The sequence below is a fragment of the Nothobranchius furzeri genome, chromosome 14, assembly GCF_043380555.1.
Source record: "Nothobranchius furzeri strain GRZ-AD chromosome 14, NfurGRZ-RIMD1, whole genome shotgun sequence".
Taxonomy (NCBI): Eukaryota; Metazoa; Chordata; class Actinopteri; order Cyprinodontiformes; family Nothobranchiidae; genus Nothobranchius; species Nothobranchius furzeri.
Window position 1 is genome coordinate 39,145,814 of NC_091754.1, and position 27,629 is coordinate 39,173,442.

A 27,629-nucleotide genomic window follows, 5' to 3' on the forward strand; every position below is an offset into this window, starting at 1 on the left:
GGCCGCCGCGTACGGACGTCAGCACGGATGAGGGATTAGCTAATATGTATGATCTATGACGCGGGGTCTATGCGTTGGACACGCCTGCGCAGTGCGCACAGTAACCCGGAAATGCTCTTTGGTTGACAAATTGAAAGCTAACTTCTCACAAAATAGAGAAGTTGTGGGTAAGTCATCCTGAAATCGAGTTACAGTCTTACCGCTGCTATAAGGACTTGGAAGATTGTGTCAGATGTTTAGACGAGAATCCGAGTTGATTTATTACTTCTTTACACGTGAGGAAGTAGAGGAGTTGCTATGCTAGTGATGCTAATAACGCCGAGCTGCTAGCTGGAGTAAGATAAACATTCGAGTTGATTTAATGTGTGTGTACCATATTTCAGCAGATTTATCTTCTATTGTGGACTTAATCTCCCCTCGGATGGAGGTCCGGTTCAACAGAGTTCACTGAAACTCAGCAGGCTCAGAACTTGTTTATTAATCCCATAGACAACTCAATATTTACATTCTCTGCAAAGATCTACCGTGTTTTGGTCTATCTGGTTCTATTTGTTTAGACTTTTATTTTTTTCAACTAGGAAACTCAATCGGCACAAGAGATAAAACACACACACACACACACACACACACAGAGAGAGAGAGAGAGAGAGAGAGAGAGAGAGAGAGAGAGAGAGAGAGAGAGAGAGAGAGAGAGAGAGAGAGAGAATGCAAAATGTTGCTTTTCAGGGGAAAAAAGTCTACCTGTAACAAGGAAGTGGTTGAACCAGTTTATCTTGATGCACTAACAAGAATGGATGTCAGTAAATAACTGATTGCACATTTGGATATAAATGCTGTGAATGTACAACTAAAGATTGACCCAGGTGCCCAAATAAATGTTTTACCATACAAGTACTACAAGAAGCTGAGTTCAAAACCTACAGTGGGACCTAAAAAACTCAACCTGAGAGCATTCAATAACCAACTTATAACGCACAGGGGAGTTTTCAGAGCTACTATTAACGGGGAAGGATGTTCATTGTTTGTCTTAGTGGAAAATGACAGACAGCCTTTTCTTGGTCTCAAGGCAAGTGAGAGGATAGGACTAATTCTAATAAAACACTGGCACTACCATTCTGAGTACAAAGACTGCACATGAGAAATACAAAAGTCAAACAATCAACATAAGGAACTGTGGAAAAATACAAAGATGTTTTTCACGGTGTTGGATGCCTACCAGACAAGTACAAAATACAGTTACATTGCAGAGCCAGTAGTCTACCCAGCCAGGAACGTGGTAATAATGCTGAAAAACAGAGTAAAGACTAAACTGGTTAAAGTAAAAACTCATTGACAATGGGATTGTGAGATGGGTTGAAGAACCAACAAGACTGGGTTGTTAATCTTATTACAGTGAAGAAGAAGATTTGAGATCTAAGACTGTGCATTGACCCAAAACACCTAAATAGACAGATTAAACAGAAACTCTTCAAGTTACCCATAAAGTCCTACGTCTGTTGTTCACGCCTTTGTAACTACACGTTTAGACTATGCCAACTCACTACTTGTTGGTGTCAGCACCTCAGCAATCGAGCGTCTACAGAGAGTGCAAAATGTGGCGGCTAGGTTCCTGACAACCACCTCGAGACGCTGTCACATTTCACCCGTCCTCGCACGCTTGCACTGGCTGTCTGTTAAATACTGCATCCAATTTAAGGTTTTGACCTTTGTTTACTATGTTTATGTTTATTCATTTAGCAGACGCTTTTATCCAAAGCGACTTACAATTTATAACCTATAGGGCATGTTGTGATCTGTGGGGGAAACCGAAGTACCCGGAGGAAACCCACGCATGCATGGGGAGAACACGCAACTCCGTGCAGAAAGGCCGCAGCCGAGTTTTGAACCTGCGACCTTCGTGCTGCGAGGCGACAGTGCTAACCACTGCGCCACCATGCAGCCTTTGTCTACAACATTCTGAATGGTCAAGCCCCGGCTTATCTTTCAGAACTGATAAAGCCTTATGCTCCAACCAGAAACCTGAGATCTGCAGATCATTTGCTTTTGTGCGTCCTGAAAATGAGGTATAAATCTCGTGGAGAGCGGGTCTTTGTGTTCACTGCTCCTAAACTCTGGAATGCGACAGGCCCCAGACAGGGTCGATTTAAATTGGTACTGAAGGCCTTCTTCTATCATTTAGCTTTTATTCAATGATCTAGCTTTTAGTGTTTTTACGTTTTATTGTGACTCTGTATTTTATTGTTGTATGTTTCCTTTACAATTTTTTAGATTTTACCTCTTACCTCCTAAATGACTTTTATCTGTTTTTATCTTGGGGTTTGTCCTTTTTACTGTACAGCACTTTGGTCAGCTTTCATGCTGTTTTCAAACGTGCTATATAAATAAACATGGTATGGTATGGTACGTCACGAGTGCCATGGCAGGTGCATGCTTCTTTTCAAAGGTAGATGTCGTCTGGATTTGACCGAATTCAACTGGATGAAGAAAGTGCAAAATTGTGCATGTTTAGAAGAAGAATCAGTTTAGTGTAGGGGTATTCAGTTCTGTTTCTGGAAGGTTAGTATCCAGCACGTTTTAGTGGTTTCTCTGCTCCAACACAGCTCATCAGGCTCCGCAGAAAGCTGTTAATCACCTGCTGATTGAAATCAGGTGTTTTGTAACAGAGTTACAACTAAATGTCCTGGATACCGGCCCTCCAGGCCCAGAGTTGAATACCCCGGCCTTATAAAGCACCTCAAGACAAAAATGATGAGGCGCTTCACAAGTACAAAAATAGGAAAAAAAAAGATTTTTAAATATCATAAAAGTTTAATTGTCATTAAAACAAATGAGGAAAGGGAAGAAGAAAATGAATACAAAAAAGATCATCTGTAGATCCTGGGAAAGGCAACACTGGTAGAAAGAGCTGCATTAGGAGAAGGTATTGATGAAGAATCAGCGGGTCACACCAAAGTCAGCCTAACAGGTGAGTCTTCATCTGCTACAGCGACTTGCGACCATCTGAAACCTCCCAGCAGCATGATGGGATCACTGTTATTGAAACAAAAATTGAGTATATCAACACCAACAGTATCATATAGACACCTCCTCAACCCATGCAGCCCATTCAGGAATGTTCTGCAGGAACCTTTGGTTTTCCTCACAGTCACTTAGCATCTCCAAGCCCTTTACATGTGGTGTTGCTTGAAGACAGGTTGTGAGAAAATCAGAAAATGTCCGTAAACCTTCTGCATCCTGTCAATGGACTTTAGGCCACTTAGACAGTTTGTCTCTAACGGCCTTTTGGACAACAGATTGCTGACCGTAGCGCTGATCAAGTCTTCTCCATGCATGCATATGCCTCTTCATCACTACGATAAAATGCTCTTTAAGTGCAGGACCAGTAATGCATCTTTTTAATAAGTGCAGTTGATCAGCAGGAGGTATACTTTTACAGTCCACTAGTGAGCTGAAGGAAGTGTAGGCTATGGGCTCTCCACTGAATATGACGGGCACTAATACTGGGATTCTGTTTACAGCTATGCTATCTTGGCTAGCTTTAGCCAGCAGAGAAATGTCTGTTGGAGGTAATGGAGTGGCAATATGAGAGTTTGGTTGTTGTAGAGAATTGATGAGGGTAATGGATGCATGTTGTTGCACAGGTGGGATATATGAACCTGTAGAGAGCACCGGGGCTGGCTGTGCAACATCATTGTTGAGAAAACTAGTGCCATTGTTCTGCAACAGTCACTGACTGACTTTCCATATCACCTTGTCATTAGTCTCTAATTTAGCACGTGCAGCTTGCCTTTCCTTTTCTGCTTGTAAATGCTCTAGTTTAGACTTTTGCACATCCAGTTCCCGCCTGTGTTTCTCTTCCATTTCTCTTATTTTCTCCTTTTGTTTGATTTCCTCTTGTGCAATTTTATACTGAGCCTCCTTAGCAGCTAATTCTGCAGCTGCATCGATTCTTCTGGTTGTGATGCTTGCATCAGAGTGGCAACTTTACTGTGATACAGTACCATATATGGACCTTGCATGTTCAGAAGTTAAGAGCTGATGGAAGCGCTGCCCTTCTCGATCTCCATCATATTCATCTATGGCTGCTAATCGCTCAGAAGTCATTTTCATAATATCCTTTGTCACAGATTCACAAGAATCCATTTTGCACCTTATAACATGTGATGGTACATTACGCTCTCTTAGTTCACTGTATGCTTTTGTCATGTCTTTTACTGTCTTTTCAATATCGTGAGCCATTTCTGCTAACTGCACATCTGATATATCACATTTCAGGTCTTCCCTGTAGACCCTGATCTATATCTATATATATATATATATATATATATATATATATATATATATATATATATATATATATATATATATGCATTATTCCCATTATGTACTTGTGTAGTTTGCATATAAAACCGGAAGTAGTCCCGTTACCGGGCCTGTCGTGTTTAAAAGATTTTATAACATGATTTAAAAATGTTTAAAATGAGACAGAAAAAAAATAGTGATTAAAACTATGGAAAGCAAGACAGAAAATGATTAGGAAAGAGGGATATAGCTACACTCTGTTGTTCTACTGTCAGAAGTGTGTGCATTACCTTTTGTTTTTTTTTTTGCAGATACACACTTGGTTAGAATAAACAATGGCAGGCCATAAGAAACTCCTGGGTGGATATATTTAGGCAGCCTTCATCAGATTCTGCAGCAGCTGCTAATTACTCATTTTAATCAAATCTGTCATGTTTAAACAGGAACTTCTCTAAATCAGCCTGAACTCATAGCCCAACCGCTAGCATGTAGCCTCTGACACCACTGTCCACGATGGTGACTGATGCTCTACTTGTTGACTGACAGCGCCCCCTGGTGGAAACACAGTGCCACTGGTCAACGCGGTTGGCTGGCAGAAATGATTGGTTTAGCTGTAACGGGGGAGGGACTTGGAAGAAAACAAATGATGAAACGTTACTTACTTTTTCTCATAGAACAGGGTCAGACGGTCAAATTTAAGGATTTTAAAAGTTACTTTAAATCAGAAAAACAGAAGTCATAGTAACAGTTAAAATAACAAAATGACCAGTCGTTGTGAATGCATGAGCCCAAGTTCAAAGTTGTGTATATACACCCCTGCTGAAGGACACCAGCATGTGTGCTGTTCTGGATGCTGGTTATAATATCTTTATATACACACAGTAGTGTATAACATCTGGGCACTTTTGAAACGCATGTGAACTTGGTTAGCACCTAGGGATACTCAGATACGTGGAGCTTAGCTTAACTTACCTTTGTCCGTATTTCTGTTATCACAGTTTGCAGGCTTCATGATCTCCAGCTCCGTTTCAAAACTGCACATGACGACTTGTAGCTCCGGACCTGTTCTGAAGTGTAAGCACTCGCACCACAAACAAGATATCTGGAAACATCTGTAAAGCAGAACTGCTGCGGTAACAATTCGCCGTCGGTGCTCCGCTCTTTGTTGGTTCGTTCATATGGACTTAGTCCATAAACTGGTCCCTGGCTTCCATATTAAACCTGTCCCGGTGTAGTCCGCATCCTAATCGGGGTTTACACGTGTTGTGCTCCACTTTCTTTCTCCCAACTCTGCTTCATGTTTACGGTTGACAAGCCATCAACATGGCCGCCACTGCCCCAGAGTGCAGCGCGTGATCACATGTGATCACATGCCTGATTAGTTTTAGCACCAATTATGGGAAGAGGCTATTTTTCCACCGGCATAATTATTTATGTGGTGAAATCCTTTATGGATGAGGAACATGTGTGGACGGCTGAGACGTCAGTGCTGCGTTTCTCCCGTTCTACCGCTAGATGCTGTTCATGGTCTGAGCGGTTCTTATGTTTAGGAACATTTCTACACCACACAATGCGTAACGTCGTTCCTATGCATGAAATACGCACAGCTATGTTGGTAAGTGCGGTCGACGGGCCCTGTTGGGGGAAACTGGCTGTTAGTGAGACAGCTGACGAAAGTGATGAGTAAACATTCAGATGGAAAGTAGACACTCACAGTTAGGCAAAACAGACACATTTATAGTAGCTTCATGAACACAAAGTGTAGTTTCATATTTGAGGGCGGCGCCCCTATGGACAAGCTGCCACTGCGCCCAGCCCTGGGTGGGGGTGTGAACAGGAAGCTGCAGTGGTTTAATTTAGTTCTGTGGTTGATTTAGTGTTTTTGAACTGAAACCTGATTTGTTCACTCATGATGACGAGTCAGATGTTGGCCGCTTGCTTGTGTAACAGCTTTGGCATGTTTCTGTTGCAGATGCACGTGGCATGTTATTTATCCGGGCCTGACTTCAAACCTCGGACACTCTGATACTGTACGTGTCTGTAAGATCCAGCAGGTGGCACCGCCTTCCCCATGGGCCTGGCCATGGCATGCTGTTCCCCCCGCCGTTACCGCAGGCTCTGCTCACGCACCTGCGCCTACACCCTAGCACTAGCTGTGGGGTTTGTAACACTGGGGACCATTCGCATTGTTCTGCTCAAGTTCTCTGCCAACGCTGGTGAGTTGAACCAGCAGAAGTAATCCGAGGAGAGGTTCGATCCCAGGATGTTACCTTGTGTTTGTTCTGTTTCAGACAACAAGTATGACTTCCTCCCTGCATCTGTGAATCTGCTGGCTGAAGCTCTCAAACTGCTCTTCTGTCTGGTGATGTCAGTCAGGATCATTGTTCGGGGTAAACACAGGATCACAGTTAGGGTTTTCAGATACTTCATATGTCTGCACATCTTCAGAACCCCATGTAGAGCACCCTCCAGCGTCCTCTTGTGGAGGGTTAGTGGTACATGATTAAAATGTCACATTTCATACAGGAGAACTCTACAGAGCAGTTAAACAGCTGATTTTGTGTCATGAGATGCTTTTCGTCTGCATCCAGAATGACTGCATTTAACAGCTGCTTCTGGGGTTTTTCTGACAGATGAACGTAGATTAAGAGATTATTGACAATCAGGTGAATTTATTATTCAGCAGCATGTGCTTGATTACTTAAATCCCCTAAAGTCACTGTTCAGCATCTAAAATCTCGCCATAGTGGAAGTCCTGAAAAAACACGTCTCTGTCCTCAGAGGGTCGGTCATGCAGAGAGTTGAGCTTCTCCAGCTCGTCCTTTCTCATGTCCCTCAAGTGGGCTGTCCCCGCCTTCCTGTACTTTCTGGACAACCTAATCATCTTCCACGTGATGACCTACCTGCAACCGGTGGGTGGAGATGAAACTGTTTATCCAGCTGAATGTGGATCTCATCACATCGACTCTAACAGACCAGCTTCTGTGAGCACGATCGTTTGTGACTTAGCTGGTTATCTGTCCTCGTCCTCCAGGCCATGGCCGTGCTGTTCTCCAACGTTGTCATCTTGACTACGGCTGTTCTCTTCAGAGTAGTTCTGAAGTAAGTGACTCACTATCAGCCGTGGCTCTGCGAGTACTCTCACTGCTGATGACATTTTGTTTGTTTCTTTGTCTTAAGGAGGCGTCTGTCCTGGGTCCAGTGGGCATCCCTACTCATTCTCTTCTTGGCCATTGTTTCCTTAACAGCAGGATCAGGAAGCAGCCAGAACGCCACATCAGTGCCGGGCCTCCACGCAACAACCCTCTCCACACCCTCCAACTCCTGCCTTCTCTACACACAGCTCATGGAGCAGATGAGGAACAGCAGGTAGCATGCACCTGAGCAGATGTAGAGGTTCTTAAAGGATTCATTCACTTTTTTTTTTTTTTTCCCAATAAACCTGCAGTGGTGTCTAGTATCAATGAACGCCTTGTGGGTCGTTGTCTATGGAAAAAGAGCTGTGGTGCTTTTGTTTCAGGAAGTAGGAGTTAGTCCAAGGAGAAGTGGGCAGAAAAGGGCAGGATTTGGATTCTCGCTCATTATTATTCATAATATCCTGAAATCTTGCCTCTAATTGGCCAACAGCAATGTGACTCTTCCATTGCTTTCATTTGCTCTTCAATGTTGATGTTTGGGGAGATGGTGGCTCAGGGGTTTCCGTGTAATTGTTGGGTTGCAGTTTCGAACCCAGGCTCTGTCAGTCGTTGTGTCCTTGGGTAAGTTACTTACCCTCCTTGCCTGCTGGTGGTGGTCGGAGGGACCGGTGGCGCCTGTGCTCAGCAGCCTCGCCTCTGTCAGTGCGCCCCAGGGCAGCTGTGGCTACATTGTAGCTCATCCCTACCAGTGTGTGAATGGGTGAATGACTGGTTGTGTTGTAAAGTGCCTTGGGGGGTTCCAGGACTCTAGAAGGCGCTATATCAAATATAGGCCATTTACCATTTTCCTTCGCCTTTTGCTTCAGGCAGCTCCAGACTTCTCTAGGCGCTGTCCTCGTAAGCAAGGCGCCTGGCCTCCCAAGACATCGCCTCACAAGGCCAGGCGCCTTGACATTGAGAAACACCCAGACTCAGGCCCTGTCCACACGTAGCCGGGGATCTGCCAAAACGTAGATATTTTTCTACGTTTTGGCCTGTCATCCACATGAAAACGGAGTTTTTTCACATGAAAACGGATCTTTTTAAAAACTCCGGCCAAAGTGAAGATCTGCGTTTCCTCCGTTTTGGGTGTCTGCGTGTGGACGGACAAAACCGGAGTTTTAAGGTCCGCAACGTCACTTTCCGCGACAAAAAATGCTGACATCACGTGTGCGACCTGTGTTTACACTAGCCAACAGCATGGATGCCCTCAGAGCTGCGCTCGCTTTATCAATTGTCCAAGTGCTTTTTGCTTGTTTGTTTTTGCAAGCGGAATTACTGCTCCTTGCGGAAGACCACAGACGAAGGACGAGGTTAAGAACGGGGGAAGTACTGCCGCCTACAGGTCTGGCATGTCCTTAACAACGTATTTATCCGGGTACGTGTGGACAGTTTTTTTCTAAAATGAGGTGGTGTGGATGCAAGTTTTGGAGGGGCGGATATTCGTTTAAAAAAAAAACAACCCGGCTACGTGTGGACTAGGCCTCAGAGTGGAAGGAACCAGGGATTATTGTGCTCTCCACCTTTAGGGAAGCTTTTGTAGAACCATAGGTTTGTTTGGCAAGCTCCCCTCTCTTCTGCTTGTTTGTGAGCTGGGCTGAAGCAGGTAGAGGTTTTTATTGGTTGGTTTCCGTTCCCCGTACTGGTAAGGCCCTTATGAGTATTCTTAGCCGAACCCACTCTCGGTAAGAGTTACGTTTCGTTTACAACCGAGTTGATCCAATCAGTTAACCATTTGACATGATGCACCTCAGTAGTGTTTTCTTCCCATCCTGGTTGAAGGATGGTTTCTTTAGTTAAAACAGGCAGTTTGATTTAATACCTCATAAAACTACATTTCTCATTTATTTTTAATTGTTTTTTATCCGTTCACCTCCCGTTGGAACACTTTGTGTAAATAATAAGGAAGTGAAGTCCGCTCATTTAGTCATCTTTTTGTGTTGGACCTCCCACGGGTTCCTAGACCTGGTTGGGGCCATAACAGGGACTAGTGGGCCTGTGTTTTGACAGCCTTGCTTCTGTCAGTGTGTCCTAGTGTGGCTACAATGTAGTTCATCACCACTATTGTGTGATTCATTGTAGTGGAAAGCGCTTTGGAGTACTCTGACTCAGAGAGTCGCTATACAAGTGTGGGTCGCTATACAAGTGTGGGTCATTTATGTATGTAACGTTTTGTAAGAAACTATATATTTATATATATATATATATATATATATATATATATATATATATATATATATATATATATATATATATACAGTGGGGCAAAAGAGTATTTAGTCAGCCACCGACTGTGCAAGTTCTCCCACTTAAAATGATGACAGAGGTCAGTAATTTACATCATAGGTACACTTCCACTGTGAGAGATAGAATGTGAAAAAAAAATCCATGAATTCACATGGCAGGATTTTTAAAGAATTTATTTGTAAATCAGGGTGGAAAATAAGTATTTGGTCAATAACAAAAATTCAACTCAATACTTTGTAACATAACCTTTGACCCAGCCACGTTTCATCTTCAAAGCTCTCACTGATGGAAGGAGGTTTTGGCTCAGAATCTCACGATACATGGCCCCATTCATTCTGTCCTTAACACGGATCAGTCGTCCTGCCCCCTTAGCAGAAAAACAGCCCCAAAGCATGATGTTCCCACCCCCATGCTTCACAGTAGGTATGGTGTTCTTGGGATGCAAGTCAGTATTCTTCTTCCTCCAAACACAACGAGTTTATCTTCTATTTCTCCCTCTTTTTAACTTCTCCGTGTCCCTAAATAAAAGAGACAGAAGATCACGCTGCAGCCGCCGTCACTGACCCCGCCCCCTCCCCGAGACCGGATCTCCCAGCATCACAACACTCAGTCTGACTGAGCGCTTCCAGGAGAAATAATAATTAAATTATGAAAAAAATAATGCGTGTTTGGAGCATCAGTTTGGAGGAGCGTCCTCCGATCCTCCCTCTTGTGTCAGCAGTCTCTCTCTCTCTCTCTCAGTTGCTGTGCGAGCGAGCGGAGCGCGCCGCATGACAACCCGCTCATTTAACATAATTCACGGCCCAAATCCAACAGAACCGGTCGGGCTGATTCGGTTCCGGTTCGGTCTCAGGTTACAACTCTAGCGCTCAGCCCTGCAGTACCACATTAAGGCAGAACCACTTGGTAAATGTGGAGGACGCTCACTCTGACAGATTTGGATGCTGCTCTGGTGCCACTGTAAAAAAAACAAAACTGCATTCCACTATAATCGATTATGGCCTACTTTTCTACGATGCAGAATCGTTTATGTCTGCATCCCAATGCATCGATTATTTGATTATTTTCCTCAGCTCTATTCTCATTAAGAAAATGAGAACTAACCAGACGGCGAGCAGGAGGTGGGAATGCAGAAACTGACATGAATGAATGAATGAATGAAATCTTTATTTCGAACATTATAATAAGAATAAAAATAACTATTATAACAATAATAATAATAAAGTAATTGTAGACCAGGGATTCCCAAAGTGTGGTGCGCGCACCCCTGGGGGTGTGCGAGCTGCCGCTAGGGGGTGCGCGAGGTGAAAAGTGTAATGGCTGCGGAGCTCAGAGAAGTCTGTCATATGTCACCATTAGCGTAGAAACTCATTTGTGGGTGGGCCAAAGAAAAAGTAAGTGGGCACAATAAATGTAATTGAAAACAAGTATATTTTTGCGCGTGCACGCGTGTCCTCCGCATGTGCCCTAGCTTCATAATAACAATGCGCCGAGCTTCAGCACTCTGGCCTGCGCATGCTGATATGTTCCGTATTTGATCATTTTTAACGGTGTTGGAGGAATCTGAAGGTGGCGAGTCATTCTGGCAGATTGTAATTAACACATGTCTCATGCAGGTGTTCTGACATTGTAAACCTCACACACAGAACATTGTGGATGTAACAAAATAACAAGAAATGATTCCCATTCAAGCTATTAACAGCGCGCTGAAGATCTGAAGTTCAGTGTGCGTCTGTCAGAGGTCAGACGCGTTCCAGCGGAACCACGGCTCACGGGTGCACAAGTGAGCACATCTGGGCTGGGCAGAAGGAATTTTACAACATTGGTTTAAATAGCGCGAGACGCGGTGACTCGAGCGGCTGTGCCGCGCACACACACACACACACACACACACACACACAGATTCAATAAGCGCACACGCTGCTTTAACTCCGGCGAGCCGTCAGACTGAAGGCAGAAATGAACGCTGCCTCCACCATGATAAAAACTTTTAAGAGGTTATTTTTCATTCAAGGTCAAATTAAGATATTAGCTTCTGGGATGAGTCGGGTCCGCTCCAGCCAGTGACTCCTCATGAACCTGACCACATCTCATGTTACTGCAGCATTTGTTGTTCCAGTCCGCATGACAGCGGATCGCAGATTCAGCCACACCAAAACAGCAATAAGTCGGTCTGAGGCAAAAGTGAACATCATGGCTATATCTTGTCCCCTATTGATATTTGATTACGCACAAGTAGGTGATCAGCTCAGGTTTATGCAGAGCAGAAGGAAGGAGAGAGCTCTGGCCGCACAGGTTAAACATTCCTACTTTAAGAAAACCGTTAAATTGCATTGTTTATGTGCTTCCTGGGCACTCTAAATATTTATTTAAAATGAAATCAAAGGAAATTGTAATGGTATCGAATGTTTATTAATTACTATTTAAAAAATGAAAGTGATGGGGAATTTTTTTAACCCTGTCTGTTTAGCTTGACATCTCATATATATATATATATATATATATATATATATATATATATATATATATATATATATATATATATATATATAGCCATGCCCCGATGTGGGGGCTGGGGGGGGGGGGGGGTGCGTCGTCATGGTCGGGACATAGAAGGGGGTGTGCGGCTAAATAAGTTTGGGAACCACTGTAGACATTAAAAATAAAATCTTACTGATAATCACACAAAATTAAATGATCATATTCTGTTCGAAGAATATGTTAAAGAAAATGAAAAATAAGTTAAAGAAAATGCAATGGTGATCTGAAATATAAACGTCCTCAGGACACTGTCAGCATTTAGACTCAGGGTAAAATCAAGGTCTTGAGTGTGCCCCCTGGTGTGTGTGGGGCCAGAAACATGCTGGGCAAAGCTGAAGGAGTCCATAAGGCTGGAGAAATTCATGGCAAAGTGATCAGAGGGATCATCAACGTGGATGTTAAAGTCACCAATAATCAGGAGTCTGGACTGCTTCACAGTGGAGGATAGAAAGTCACTAAACTCCTGAAGGAAAGAACTGTTTGGACCAGGTGGACGATAGACCACAGCACAGTAGAACGGGTCCTTACGCCCGACTTTAATCAGCTGCAGTTCAAAGGAAGCAAAGTGACCAGAGGTTGTAGAGCTACATGGAAGATGGTCTCTGAAAACAACAGCTAGGCCTCCACCATGACCAGAACCCCGGGGCTGGCTAAGAAAAGAATAACCACTCGGGCAGAGTTCAATCAGACCAGAATAATCTGATGTTTGCTGCCGAACTTCAGTCAGAAACAGAAAATACAGGTTTTTAGAGAGAATTAGATCATTGAGCAGGAAGGACTTATTGTTAACAGAGCGGGTATTTAATAGAGCCATGCTGAGTAAGGTGGAGGAATCAGAAACTACAGAAACAGCTGGAGTTAGTGGACGTAAATTAGCAGGGTTAGATCCACGGTGTTTGTAAAAACCACTTATGGAGGGAACAGGAGGAGAAACCACTGAGGAATGAGGATAAACCGACCTTAAAAAACTTGGACAGAGAAACCGCGCCGCAACACGGCCTGGCGGGAATGCAGAAGTGGCGCTCAAGTCGCCAAACAAAGAAAGAGAAGCTAGAAGATCACACCGATGTTTATTAGATAAACCACTCTTTAAGAGAAGTCTTATTCTCACCTGGATGCCTGCTCGTTTACCTCTTATCCTCCGACGTTTTCCCGGGACCGGATAAACATTGCTGGAGGCGCCCTGGTAGGAATCGTCGTTTGGCTCCGGGCCAGTGCGCCACTCAGATAAACAAACAGGGAGGTACGTCCTCGGTGCATCTTAGGTTCGTAATACAGAATAATAACACATTTTATTCATTAAGTTCTTTTCTAAACACTCAGAGTTGCTGTAAGAATCCAGATAAAACAAACAGATTATGCAACAATCAAAAATAGACTTCAAACTGTTTTAAAATGAGTCTTGAGAAGAGTTGTGAAGGTGGAGAGGTCAGCAGTTGTGGAGGGGCGGTAGGAGTGAGTTCCAGAGGGTGGGGGCAGCAATAAAGAAAGCTGTGTCTCCCCAGGTCCAGAGCTTGGTCATAGTTGGGGGAGGGAGAGGAGGGAGTGGGATGGGGCACGGTGGTGGAGCAGGTCAGGTTATGGAGGACTTGTGATGCTCTGAGTTAGAGGAAGCCAATGCAGGTGTTGAATGAATGAGAGAGATGTGGTCATTGGAGTAGGTGTGGGTTAGGAGATTCTGGATGTGTTGAAGGTTGGTGAGGGATTTGGACGGGATACCATATAAGATACTTTCGTATTAGTGGATTTGTGATGTGATGATTGCATGAATTAGGGTTTAATGGACAGAAAAATAAAGAAAAGGACAACCACTGATACAATGAATGCAATACAAGCACATGACAAAAACATTTATCCAGATCACCTCCTCCACCAGCGCACACATATTTCCTCCTGTAGGGGGCCTACTGAGCCTCGCTGCCCCACGGCCTGTCAGTTGTTTAAGGCGGCACAGCACGCACTCTGCTATTTTTTCGGTCAGTAGATCTTTTGAACTGCAGTTCGAAGGTAACTCATGAGGTGAAAAATATGAAGCCAGGTAGCAGTTTTTCTTTAGGACTGAGAGGAGATGCAGGAGATAACAGACAGGACAGAAAACAAGTCTTTGAAAAGGAACATTTTGGTAGATTCATCCCACTACATGTTTTTTACTTTCTGAGGCAATAATTTCTAAGCATGTAATATTTATATATTTGATACACTTCAGATCTCCTTCAAACCTCAGTCCCTCACAGGACTGTAAGGCATTTCGCCTCTGAAAGGCTGCAGGCGCACCAGTGAGTTTGTGCGTTAAGAAGAAATGTGCGTTAACTTAGAAAATGTGGGCACAATGTTTAATTACTTGTCAAAAACTCCAATCAATGTCTCTTGAAGGCCACTCAGAAACGTTGGTCTGAAACTGTTTTTATCATTTAAGAAATATCTCCAAACTGTGAAGGTTGGTGTCAAAACATGAACTAGAAATGGTTCTCCATGCCTTTATCTCCTCCCATCTAGATTACTGTAACACACTCTTCACATGTTTTAACAAAAAGCCCTTGACCGCCTTCAGTTGGTCCAGAACTCTGCAGCGAGGCTCCTAACTGGAGCAAACAGAGGAGCACACATCACCCCTATTCTGATGTCTCTGCACTGGTTACCCGTTAACTTTAGAGTTCATTTTAGAATCCTGACTAGAACTTTCAGGGCTCTACATGGTCAAGCTCCTCTCTATATTACTGACCTGTTAAAGCCTTATGCTCCAACCCGAGCCCTCAGATCCACCCACCAGAACCTTCTAGAAGTTCCAAAGACCAGATATAAAAGTGGAGGTGATCGTTCCTTCCAGACTCTTGCACCTTGACTCTGGAATGATCTTCCTTTATCCTTATGCAGCGTTGACAGTCTGGACACATTTAAACAACAGCTAAAGACCCTTTTATTTAAAGCTGCTTTTACCTAAGCCTTTTATTTTCTTATTTTTAACTCAAATTTGTAATAATCTTTGATCTGTTTATGAAATGTTAGAATTTTATGACTTTTTCTGATGTTAATCTATTTCTGTTTGACATCTTTATGATTTAATGACTTTGCTTTATTTTGTTTTGATCTATGCGAAGCACTTTGTGATTCTATATATGTGATAAGTGCTATAGAAAAAACATTTACTTGCTACATTTATTAAATCCATCTTTTGCTGTAAAAACAGCATTTAAAATGATTTTAAAATTATCTTCTGTTTTGGTTTGACTTCCTGCCAAAATTCACGCGGCTCCCTCGAACCAAAAAATAGAAAAATCTTGAGCACACTCTGAAACGATCGCTGCACAGCACGAGCCTTTGACCACCACACCACTGATAGATGGTGATAGAGCTGAAATCATCCCTGCAGCTGTGGAAGAAAAAGTGTGTTTGTTCTCATTAACACTATTTCTAAGATGTGTTAGTGCCACCGACTGGTGGAGCTGAGTATTGTACTTTGAGGTGTACATGCATAGAGCAGATTATCAATAAAGACACACAAACTGAAAACTTTAGCTGTCAAATAATTTAATGTCAAAATCAAATGTGAATTAGGACAATGTGTACATTTTATTTTCACAATTCTTCAGCAGTTTTTGGCTATCGCAGCAAATTTAGTATCAAAAGGTTCGTGTTTTTGGCGTTGACATATTTAGTAGTTTTAAAAGATAGTTAATGTTTTCTGCAATGTTTGTAGCCCATCGGAATAAATATAAATTCCTTTAACTCCTTCAAATTGAATGCATCGGAAAAGGGGTGGAACACTGGTAGACACTGTAAGCAGGTAGGCGGAGCTTAACTTTACATGTACATATAAATACGTGTTCGTGTACTCAAAAGGGATATATAACCTGCAGCATTCAACACGTTTGACACCTTTCACAATGGTTTGATGACCAGAAGTTTTGTTTCTTCCAGCCTGGCAAATCTTTTATTGTTAACTGGTGTATTGTTGTTTGTTTTCAGTGCTTCTGAGTTGTGGAACTCTTCCCTGCCCAGCCAGGCCTGGAGGGAAAGGATAGTGAGGACACTTCAGTCTTTGGGCATTGGCCACGTTTTGATCCTCTTCCAGTGCTTCATCTCTGCCATGGCCAACATTTACAATGAGAAGATCCTCAAAGAGGGAGATCAAATGACCGAGAGCATCTTCATCCAGAACAGTAAACTGTGAGTATGAGCTCAGGAGCAGCAGAGGAACCGTGTGTGTGATGGTGAAGTTGGTGTGTTTCCTCAGGTATGTGTTTGGTGTGGTCTTCAACGCTCTGACCCTGGGGTTAAGCAGGGAGGTCCGAGGTCTCACCATCCATTGTGGCCTCTTCTATGGACACAACATCTACTCTCTGGGTCTGGTGCTGGTCACTGGTGAGTAATGATGGTTGCTCTGCTCAAAGACACAAACAGCAGAAACAGTCTACAGATGAAACTGGAAAAAGAGAATCTGCCAAAGGTGAAACTAGTCAATGAGACAGACTCATTCCAGGCGAAGACAGACATTTCAGCTTTTATTTGTTATACTTGTGATGGTTATGGCATCCAGCTGATGAAAACCCCACATTCAAAATCTCAGAGTCAGAATATTGTGAAAAGGTTCCGTACCTCTGCTTTAGATGGTCTCTCAGTCTAAGATGGATTACTGACATTAATGCACTTTTGTACTGGGGCTGTTCGGTTTTAGGTAGCTCGTGATTCGATTATCGCCGGTTTTGATGCTTTTTTTCTCAGGTTGTTTTCTCACATCGTAGCTTTTTCATACTTCAGCACACATTAATTCAAGTTACTAAATATCTTTTACTCCTCTCTACATGTAAAACTGAATACAGGCCCAACATACGTTTGCATGAAATCTACATGAAAAACACGAATAATGGAAAATGAAGGAAACACCGGCAGTCAGTCGGCTGTTGTAAACAGAATTAGCTGAGACTGCAGACGGGAGTGATGCAGAGATCTGGCAGTTTCTGGATGTAGATCTGAAGCTTAGATCAGACAGTTCACGTGGAACTGTGAAGAAGACACACCTTCCATGTTTGGTTCTTTTTTAAACACAGATAGATTTTTCTTTACCTTGCTGACGTTTCGTTTGCGGCTGCAAACATCCTCAGAGCTGACGCTGATGGTGGCGTCACTTCCTATTCTGTTTATCCGCGGGCAGCAGAGAACGTTGTCGCCCTCTGCTGCCCGCTCTCCCCTCTCCGACGATGCAGTCCCATGTGCGATCCAACGTGTAAACTCCATCGTTCCTGTTCATGGTCCCACATCCACGTCTCCTCATCTCTATAGCTTCTTTAATCCATCTTTTGTATTTCTGTTGTTCGGTGTTTATGATCCTTGTGTTGTCCCAGTCCATTATATGGTTTTCTCTTGTGCAGTGATCTGTTACGGCTGACTTCTTTATTGTGCTTTCTGCTTCTTCTTTTGCTGCTCTTGTGTGTTTTTGACTTGTTTCTTTCTCGCACTCCTTTCTAGGTTCTATTGTTCGTGTGTTGAGTTGGGGTCCGGTTTCTCCTATGTATGTTTTATTGCAGAGTTTGCATGGGATTTCATAAATGACTCCACATTTAAGTCCAGCTGGTATCTTGTCTTTTGGGTGTACTAGCCTGTTTCTAACTGTTGTGTATGGTTTTGTTGGTGTGTTTATGTTGTATTTTTTCATTGTTGCTCTTATTTTTTCTGTTATGCCTTTGATGTATGGTAAGGTTATCACTGGTTTTGGTTCTTGTCTTTCTGGGTTTCTGGTTCTTTGATTTGGTTGTTCTTTACTTTCTGTTGTTGTTCATTGTTTTCCTTTGTTTATCACCCATGTCGGGTATCCGCAGGTCTTTAAAGCGTGTTGTATGTGTTTGTCCTCTTGTTTACGGTCTCTTCTATTACCATGTTTGCTCGGTGATATAATGTTCTGATTACTGACATTTTGTGTATGGTGCGGTGTCCATAATGAATATTGGTCTGTGTGTGTTGGTTTCCTATATGTGTTTATGTTTAGGGTCCCATCGGTCTGCCGGGTTATTTATGTTTATGTTTATGTATTTAGCAGATGCTTTTGTGCAAAGTGACTTACAAGTGATAATCGGCATGTTGCCCTTGAGGCTAACAACAACAACAACAACTTGACATCAATCATGGAGAGGAGGGAACAACGGAGTGGACGGTAGAGAGAGGGGACAGGTGCAGGGAGGGTGCTAGTTAAGAAGATGCTCTCTGAAGAGCAGGGTCTTCAGTAGTTTCTTGAAAATTGAAAAGGAAGCCGCAGTTCCGGTAGTGCTTGGAAGGTCATTCCACATTTGTGGAACGGTGCATGAGAAGAGTCTGGATTGTCCTGAGCGTGGTGTAGGCACTGCTAGCCGACGATCCTGTGATGACCAGAGCGGCCGGGCCGAGACGTAAGGCTTTGCAAGAGGATTCAGGTAGATGGGAGTCGTACCATCTAGGACTTTGTATGCTAGTGTTAGCAATTTGAATTTTATGCGTGCTGCTAGCGGTAGCCAGTGGAGCTCAATGAACAGAGAGGTGATGTGTGCTCTTTATTCTGATTGAAGACCAGACGCGCCGCTGCGTTCTGGGCCATTTGAAGAGGTCTCACAGCACAGCCTGGAAGACCAGTTAGAAGGGCATTGCAGTAATCGAGGCGGGAGATGACAGTAGATTGCACTAGGAGCTGGGTGGCATGTTGTGTTAGGTATGGTCTGATCTTTCGTATGTTATACAGCGCAATGCAGCATGAACGAGCAACAGAGGTAACATGATCTTTAAAGGTTAGGTGTTCATCAATCACAACACCCAGATTTCGAACTGCCTTTGAAGGAGCCAAAGATAGGAAGTCATTTTGGATTGAGATATTGTGCTGTATGGATGGTTTTGCTGGGATGACAAGTAGTTCAGTTTTAGAGAGGTTGAGTTGGAGAGGGTGGGATTTCATCCATTTTGATATGTCAGAGAGACAGTTTGATATTCGTGCAGAGACAGTGTGGTCATCCGGTGGACATGACAGATAGAGCTGGGTGTCGTCTGCACAGCAGTGGTAGGAGAAGCCATGTGATCAAATGATCTTACCCAGTGAGGTGGTGTATTTGGCAAAGAGAAGAGGTCCTGGGGAACTCCTGTGGCAAGATGGTGCACGGTAGAGGATTGTCCAAGCCAAGATACACTGAATGATCGTCCTGTGAGGTACGATTCAAACCAGGCATGCGCTTTCTCTGTGATGCCCATGCTAGAGACTGTGGACAAAAGGAAGCCATGGTTCACAGTGTCAAATGCAGCTGATAAGTCGAGCACGATAAGCACTGAGGATTTGTCTGTCGCTCTAGCTTCTTTTAAGGATTCCGTCACTGCTAACAGAGCAGTTTCAGTGGAGTGGCCCTTTTTGAACCCAGATTGGTAAGGGTCAAGCAGACAGTTTTGTGAGAGGTATTCTGTGATCTGCTTGAAAGCCACCCTTTCAATGATTTTGGACAGAAAAGGGAGGAGAGAGTTAGGTCGGTAGTTCTCCACATGATTTGGAGGAAGAGATGTTTTTTTTGCAGCGGTTTAACCTGAGCATGCTTGAGAGAGGTGGGAAATGTACCGGATGTCAGTGAAGCGTTGATCACATGTGTGACTGCTGCAGCTACTGTAGGAGCAATAGCTTGGAGCAGCTTAGTCGGAATGGGGTCAAGTGGGCATGTAGTAGGGCGGCTGCATGTGAGAAGCTTGGACACACAGTTCTCAGTGAGAGGGGAAAAAGAGGAAAGTGAAGCAGTAGGGCTTGAGATGGTTGGGCTAGAAGGAGTTTGTGGTAGCGAATGTTCAGGAATGGCCATTTGAGTAAACTGTTTGCTTAAAGCTGCCACTTTGTCAGTGAAGAATGAGGCAAAGGTGTCAGCTGATAGATTGTTGGTTGGAGGTGGAGACGGAGGGTTGAGCAGAGTTTTGAATGTTGAAAATAGTTTCTGAGAGTCAGTAGAGCTGAGAATTTTGTCAGTGTAGAAAGATTTCTTTGCATCAGTGATGCTGGCAGAGAATGAGGACAGTAATTCATGAAATTTCAATTGGTCACCAGGATCTTTTGCGCCATTTCCGTTCCGCAGCTCTGAGATTGGTGCGTAGAGACCGGAGGGTATCATTTAGCCAAGGGTGCGACTGAGAGAATCTAGCAGGTCTAGTGGCTAAAGGGCACGAGTTGTTAAGACAAGAGCAGAGTGTGGAGCAGAGTGACTCGGTGGCATCATTCACTTCATAAGCAGAGAATGTGCTGGGAGATGGAAGAGTGGAGGCAACAAGAGTGGAGAAGTGGTTGGGTGCCAGATTGCGGAGGTTGCGGTGGAATGAGACCACTGGGGAGTAAGCAGTGGACCTCCCTTGTAGAGTTGTGCTGAAATGGATGAAGTAATGATCCGAAAGATGCAGCGGTGTGACAGAGATTGTGTCTATGGCACAGTTTCTGTTGAAAATGAGGTCAAGTGTTTTTCCAGCTTTGTGACTTGGAGGACTTTGTACTAGTTTTAGATCAAATGATGACATTAGTGACAGGAAGCCTGATGAGCTGGGATTGTCCAGGTGAATATTCATGTCTCCAAGGACCATTGTGGGACAGTCGTGCTCATGAATGGAGGAGAGCAGGGTGTCGAGTTCATCAAGAAAGTCTCGGAGTTGACCTGGTTGTCGATATATGACAACCAAAAACAATTTTTTCGGTACAGTTACCTGGATGGCATGGTATTCAAAGGAGTTGTATTTAGGGATGGGTAGCAACTGACTGTATATCCATTTGTTGGAAATTAACATGCCCGTTCCACCACCTCGGCCAGATGCACGAGAAGTGTGGGAGAAAGTGTGGTTAATTTTAGAGAGTAGATGGGGTAGCACTGTCACATGGTTTGATCCAGGTCTCAGTTAGAGCCAGTGCATCAAGTGACAGGTGGTTTTCATATGCGGTAATGAAGTCTGCTTTGTTTACAGCTGATTGGCAGTTCCACAGTCCCATAGACAGGTGGATCTCTTTGGGGGGAGTTGGTTTTAGAGAGCGGAGGTTTTGAAGGTTGTGAAAGCGTTTTGCTGTGTGTGACCTTCCTCTGAAACCAGTAATCACAGGTATAGGATAATGGCACATTTTGCAAGGTGTCGATGGAGCGGCATCTGGGTCGAGCTTGTTTGTTCTGTGTACCTGCTCTGTGGACACGCGCAGGTAGACACGTAAGTCTTTACCCCGGAAGGGCTGAGACACAAGGGCTGACGCTTTCGCTGACACTTCAGTTATGCCACCAAACTTATGCTGTGCTACTAGTTGGAAACAGGTGTTCATGCACCAGCTGATTGCAATGGTTGAGACCTAGATCACCTGATGATTGTTTTCAGGGAGGGGAGAAACAGCTTGTTCACAGCCCCTGATTGCATAAATGCTATACTGCCATCTGTTTCTGACTCATATGTGAACTTTATATTGCCCGTGTCGTCAATGTTATTCAAGTGTTGTGTTAGTGTTTCTGTTCGCCCTTTTGGTATGATTCCCAGTATGTCGTCTACGTAGCGTTTTCATAGTTTTATTTAGCTGTTTGGGGGGGGGGCAGTGGCTACGGCTTTTTTTTCCAGGTCTTCCATGAAAAACTGGCACAGGGTGGCTGATAACGGGTTACCCATGGCGAAGCCTTCCAGTTGTTTGTATATTGTGTTGTCTTATGTGAAGTAACTGGAGTTAGCTACCAGTCCTATCAGTTGTGTTATGTCATCTGCTGTTAGGTTTGTTCTTTTGTGTAAAGTCTTGTCCTGTCTGATTCTGTTAACTACTATGTCTATGTTTTTTTGGGTTGGTGTTTTTGTGAACAGGGATGTGACTTCATGTGAGATGAGTATGTCGTTATCTTCTGTTGTAATCTTTTTTAGTTCTTTTGCCGGTTCTATACTATTTTTGCAGTGTTGATCTGTGTTACCTAATAACGGGCTGATGATTTCACTGATTTCTTTTGCCATGTTGTATGTTGGTGTACCTATGCTGTCTACTATTGGTCTAAGTGGGGTGTTTTGTTTGTGTATTTTTGGCGTTCCATATATTCTTGGTATTATGTTTGCTGTAGGGGTCCAGTGTTTGTGTAGTACATATTTTTTTTGCTGAGCTTAAGTAAAATTTTAGTAAGGATTATACGCAATGTTTGATAAATGAGACCCCTGGACTGTATTGGAACGTTTACTGTGTGAAGTGCCTTGAGACGACTCTTGTCCTGATTTGGTGTTTTATAAATAAACTTGAATGGAATAGAATTGAATATTAATGCACAAGACTTTACTGCCATCCAGGTTATTTATTGAGGATGTTTTTCTGCTGAACATTCAACTCCTTAAGCCCAAACCAGGACCGTTTAACTGCCACGTTTTTCCAAAGACAAAACTCAAGAACATGAGCAATAGCAGTAGACCAGTGGAGTCTAATCCTGTTCTGTTGGCTACATTTATATAATTTCCTCTGTGTACCGTTTTCATCACCAATTATAGTGATGATAATCGACCTGAAGACAGCAGATTCATTCATCAACTTACATTTTCTGTTCTGACCTTTAGAGTGGAGTATTGGGAAAATTTGGGTTGTAGTTTTCATTTGAGCATAATTATTAGAACTTGTTTTTAGAACCAGGACCTGGCTCCATCTGTGTCAAATGTGACATCCAGCAGACCAAATATCTGATGTTCTACCCCCCCAGCCGCCCTGGGTCTATCAGTGGCCTTCATCCTGAAGTTCAGAGACAACATGTTCCACGTGCTGACCAGCCAGATCACCACTGTTTTGGTCACTGGACTCTCCCTTTCCATATTCGACTTCCGCCCCTCGCTGGACTTCTTCCTGCAGGCTCCCATGGTGTTCCTGTCCATCTTCATCTACAACGCCAGTCGGCCCAAGGACCCGGAGTACAGCCTGCAACAAGAGAAGCTGAGGGTCATCAATGGAGAGGTTTTTGAGAGGTCAAGAGGGGTAAGCAGCACACCTCACACTGCATGGTAATAATGGTTGAGGTTCTGTAGGGTTCTGATTGGTTGCTGCCTAACTGACTGTATAATCTATTGAGTGAAATCTATTATGGGAATATGGTCCAAGAGTCAAATACTCCTGCCTGGCAAGTCAAATTCAGAAGTTTCAAATTATCTGAATCTTTTTTATAATCGTTACGATGTACAGAATTGTAATGATGAGTTGTCTAAGTTCAGAGATGTTCCACCTGCACAGACTGGCACTTTAATGAACATGAACAGTAGCACAGTGTCTAAGCTTTGGTAGGGTGAAGGAGGGGAAGAGGCCTTGCCCTGATAACATTCGGGGAAAACTTCTTAAGAACTGTGCCAAACAGTTGCCTGGCATCTTCTCCTTTATTTTCACAATGTCTCTCCGAATTCATAGAGTACCCAGATCTTACCCGTGCCCAAGTTTAAATCTCCAAAAGTTCAAAACGATTTTCTTCCAGTTGCTCTGACCTCATTGATTATGAAGTCTTTAGAGAAGATCATAAAATCTGACCTCTTGAAAGAAACCCGAAGCAGATTGGATCCTTTACAGTTTGCTTATAGAGCTGGCAGGGGTGTTGATGATGCAGCCAACACACTACTTTTGGATGGGGCAAAGCATTTCATTCACCTGCTTTTTATCGACTTTTCTTCAGCTTTTAATTGTACAGGGTAGGCCATTTCTATGGACACACCTTAATAAAATGGGATGGTTGGTGATATTAACGTTGTGTTTGTGGCACATTAGTATATGTGAGGGGGCAAACTTTTCAAGATGGGTGGTGACCAAGGTGGCCATTTTGAAGTCGGACATCTTGGATCCAACTTTTGTTTTTTCAATAGGAAGAGGGTCATGTGACACATCAGCCTTATTGGGAATTTCACAAGAAAAACAATGGTGTGCTTGGTGTTTACGTAACTTTATTCTTTTATTAGTTATTTACAAGTTTCTGACCTCTTATAAAATGTGTTCAATGTGCTACCCATTGTGTTGGATTGTCAATGCAACCCTCTTCTCCCACCCTTCACACACTGATAGCAACACTGCAGGAAAAATGCCAGCACAGGCTCCCAGTATCCGTAGTTTCAGGTGTTGCACATCTCGTATCTTCACACCATAGACAATTGCCTTCAGATGACCCCAAAGATAAAAGTCTAAGGGGGTCAGATCGGGAGACCTTGGGGCCATTCAACTGGCCCACGACAATCAATCCACTTTCCAGGAAACTGTTCATCTAGGAATGCTCGGACCTGACACCCATAATGCGGTTGTGCACCATCTTGCTGGACAAACTCAGGGAACGTGCCTGCTTCAGTGCATAAAGAGGGAAACACATCATCATGTAGCAATTTCAAATATCTAGTGGCCTTGAGGGTTCCATTGATGAAGAATGGCCCCACTATATTTGTACCCATATACCACACCATACCATCACTTTTTTTTGTTCCAACAGTCTTGGAGGGATCTATCCAATAAATGATAAATGACCCGCACTTGTATAGCGCCTCTCAGAGTAAGGACTCCAAAGCGCTTTACACTACAGTGTATCATTCATCCATTCACACACACATTCACACACTGATGGTGATGAGCTACGATGTAGCCACAGCGTCCATGGGGCGCACTGACAGAGGCGAGGCTGCCGAACAATGTGTGTTAGTGTCAGACCAATGGCAGTGGTTTTGTTTGTTAACTTCACCATTCACATAAAGGTTTGCCTCATCACTGAACAAAGTCTTCTGCGTGAACTGAGGGTCCTGTTTCATTTTTGTTTTGCCCATTCTGCAAATTCTGTGCGCCGATCTGGGTCATCCTCATTGAGATGCTGCAGTAGCTGGAGTTTTGTAAGGGTGCCATTTGTGAGGAGTTAATATCCGCCAAAGGGATGTTCAACTAATGCCACTCTCCAGTGACATGTTGTTAGGGATTTTATCAATATATTTTATCAATAAACCCATTTCCTTGCAGCTAGAGAGAGAAAAGGAGACAATGAGGCAGACATACAACCAAATCATGATTTGTGGCAAGTGCACAGGGCAAATGCCCCGAACATCTGGTCACAGAGTTTATTTATACTTAAGATAAGAAAGGAATGGGAGTGGATCATGTGTGAGAGAGTGAGTGTGCATGTGTGGATGGCAGGACAAGAATGTGTGTGTGTGTGCTTTCAGGACATTCAGTTAATAGATCTGTTAATAGGACTAAAGTAATGAAATATAAAATTTCCATAACACGTGAACTGAACCAGTTTCATGAAACTTAGCTAGCAGTTTGCTAACTGTAGCATGGGAGATAGGTGGTCTCATAGGGTGTCTTGCATTGAAATCTGCTGCAATGAACCGGGTTACTGCGTTCACCAGATACCAACACAATTTTGATCCGCTCCTTAAGTGTTAACCTCTTCAACCTGTCAATGGCTGTGAAAAAGTGAAACTTGTAAATAACTCATGAAATAATAAAGTTGTGTTAAAACCAAACACACCGTTGTCTTTGTTGTGAAATTCTCAATAAGGTTGATGTGTCACATGACCCTCTTCCTATTGAAAGAACAAAAGTTGGATCCAAGATGGCCAACTTCAAACTGGTTACCATGATCACCACCCATCTTGAAAAGTTTGCCCCCTCACATATACTAATGTGCCACAAACAGGACGGTAATATCACCAACCATCCCGTTTTATTAAGGTGTATCCATAGAAATGGCCTACCCTGTACAACCACGTTTTAGCTACCCGCCTTATGAACTGTCACCACATTAATCAGGACGGATTTCATAAACAGAACCCAGAGGGTAAGGGTTGATGACGTTTTATCAGATGTGCTTTTATCTTCCACCAATTGCCTCAGGTTTGTATTCATTCTCCACTTTTATTTATTTCCTACACAAATGAGTGTCGGAGTAATAGGGAAGGCAAAATCATAAAGTTTGCTGATGACTCTGTAATTGTGTCTACTTGATGGACAGGATTGTGATCATGGCCCTGTGGTGGAGGACTTTATTGATTGGTATGAGCATTCATCACTACAGATTAATGTTTCAAAAACCAAAGAGATGGTAATTGACTTTAGGAAGAAGCCTCCACCATGCCCTCCAATTTTAATTCATGGTCAGGCTGTTGAAACTGTGCAACATTATAAATATCTTGGTACAATTATCGACAGTCGTTTGACCTCTGAAGCTAATACAGATGCAGTCTGTGCTAAGGCTCACCAGCGTTTGTATTTATGTAGAAAATTGAGAAGTTTTAATGTGGACACCTCTTTTATGAAAATGTTTTATTCTTGTTCTATTGACTCTGTTTTAACTTTCTCTTTTATTTGCTGGTTTGAGTCTCTCACCCTTAAAGATAAGCGCAGACTGAATTACATCGTCTAAATGGCAGAACTCTTATAGGCATACAGATCAAGGGTTATAAGGAAAGCTAAAGCTATTATAGACAACCCTGGTCACCCTCTGTACTGTTGCTGCCATCAGCTCACAGAGAGAGGGCCGTACGAGGCAACATGAAGAAGTTCATTTGTCCCTGTTAGTGTTGGTGTTATTAACGATTCCACGGGGTTCATAAACTAATGGATTTTTCTGCCACATATTAAACTACTCGGGAATGAATGAGTTTGTTGATCAGGAATTGGATTGATGGACAGAATGGACAATGGCAGTGATACTGATTAAAACTTAGTGTATGTGTGGTGGAAAAGCCAGAACCTGAACCAAAGCTGATGGAGTTTAGAGCAGCAATTGTTTAGACAGCCATCATGAGAGAAATAGGTCCGTACTCCAGCTCATGTCCTGGATATGGACACCTCTTGGATTCATTCTTTTGTCCTCTTGTGTTGCAGGATGGTGAGGAGCTGGAGCTCCTGACAAAGACCAACACAGACTCTGAGTCTGAGGAGGAGTCACTGTGAGCTGGAAGTGTGCTGCTAATAAACTCTTTCGTTAGTCTGAACAGCAGAACCCTGTAGAACATACTGGCTGGACCTTCATTCTTGCTGTCAGCAGGTTCCTGCTGGTTCATATCTGCTCCAGAATGTTTCTTACATCTATCTTGTGGGGTCTTGTTGTGTGTAGATGTTCCTCTGATGTGTCCAACGTGGAACATGAGGGTCCATTAGACCTGCTACTGTTTTTCTTTCAGAAAAATCTGAAAATCAGGAACTCAGTTTGTGTACACGTGGTCCATGACATCTCTGAACCCAGAGGCTTCGTTTAGCAGACAGGTGGTAGCTCTGCCCAAAACATACCCTTTGGTCTTGTACACATGTCTGTGTGCCTTCTTCAAGTTCTAAAACAACTGAGAGGAAAGGGGGAATGATGTTCTAGTCGTCCAGAAGCAGGTGAGAAGAATCAGACCAACCACCTTCTCTAGGTGTTATTTATTTTCTTTCTATCATGGTTG

At 43.3% G+C, this 27,629-nt stretch overlaps 1 protein-coding gene and 1 pseudogene across 2 annotated transcripts; one reads left to right on the forward strand and one right to left on the reverse strand.

Annotated features, from left to right (window-relative positions):
* Positions 1–76: 76 nt before the first annotated feature.
* On the forward strand, positions 77–27,322 carry slc35a5 (solute carrier family 35 member A5). 2 transcript variants are annotated; one of them, XM_015965691.3, is made up of 11 exons: positions 80–167; positions 5,301–5,376; positions 6,275–6,518; positions 6,594–6,692; positions 7,084–7,214; positions 7,337–7,404; positions 7,483–7,671; positions 16,233–16,433; positions 16,501–16,628; positions 22,934–23,202; positions 27,070–27,322. In XM_015965691.3, exons 3-11 carry the CDS (start codon positions 6,374–6,376, stop codon positions 27,136–27,138), a joined length of 1,299 nt encoding a protein of 432 aa, XP_015821177.1. In that variant the 5' UTR covers positions 80–167; positions 5,301–5,376; positions 6,275–6,373; the 3' UTR covers positions 27,139–27,322. The 2 variants fall into 2 exon arrangements, with proteins under 2 accessions (XP_054602510.1, XP_015821177.1); XM_054746535.2 differs by lacking the exon at positions 5,301–5,376 and having other exon boundaries at positions 77–167.
* Positions 18,318–21,878, reverse strand: LOC139062699 (uncharacterized; annotated as a pseudogene).
* Positions 27,323–27,629: the final 307 nt, after the last annotated feature.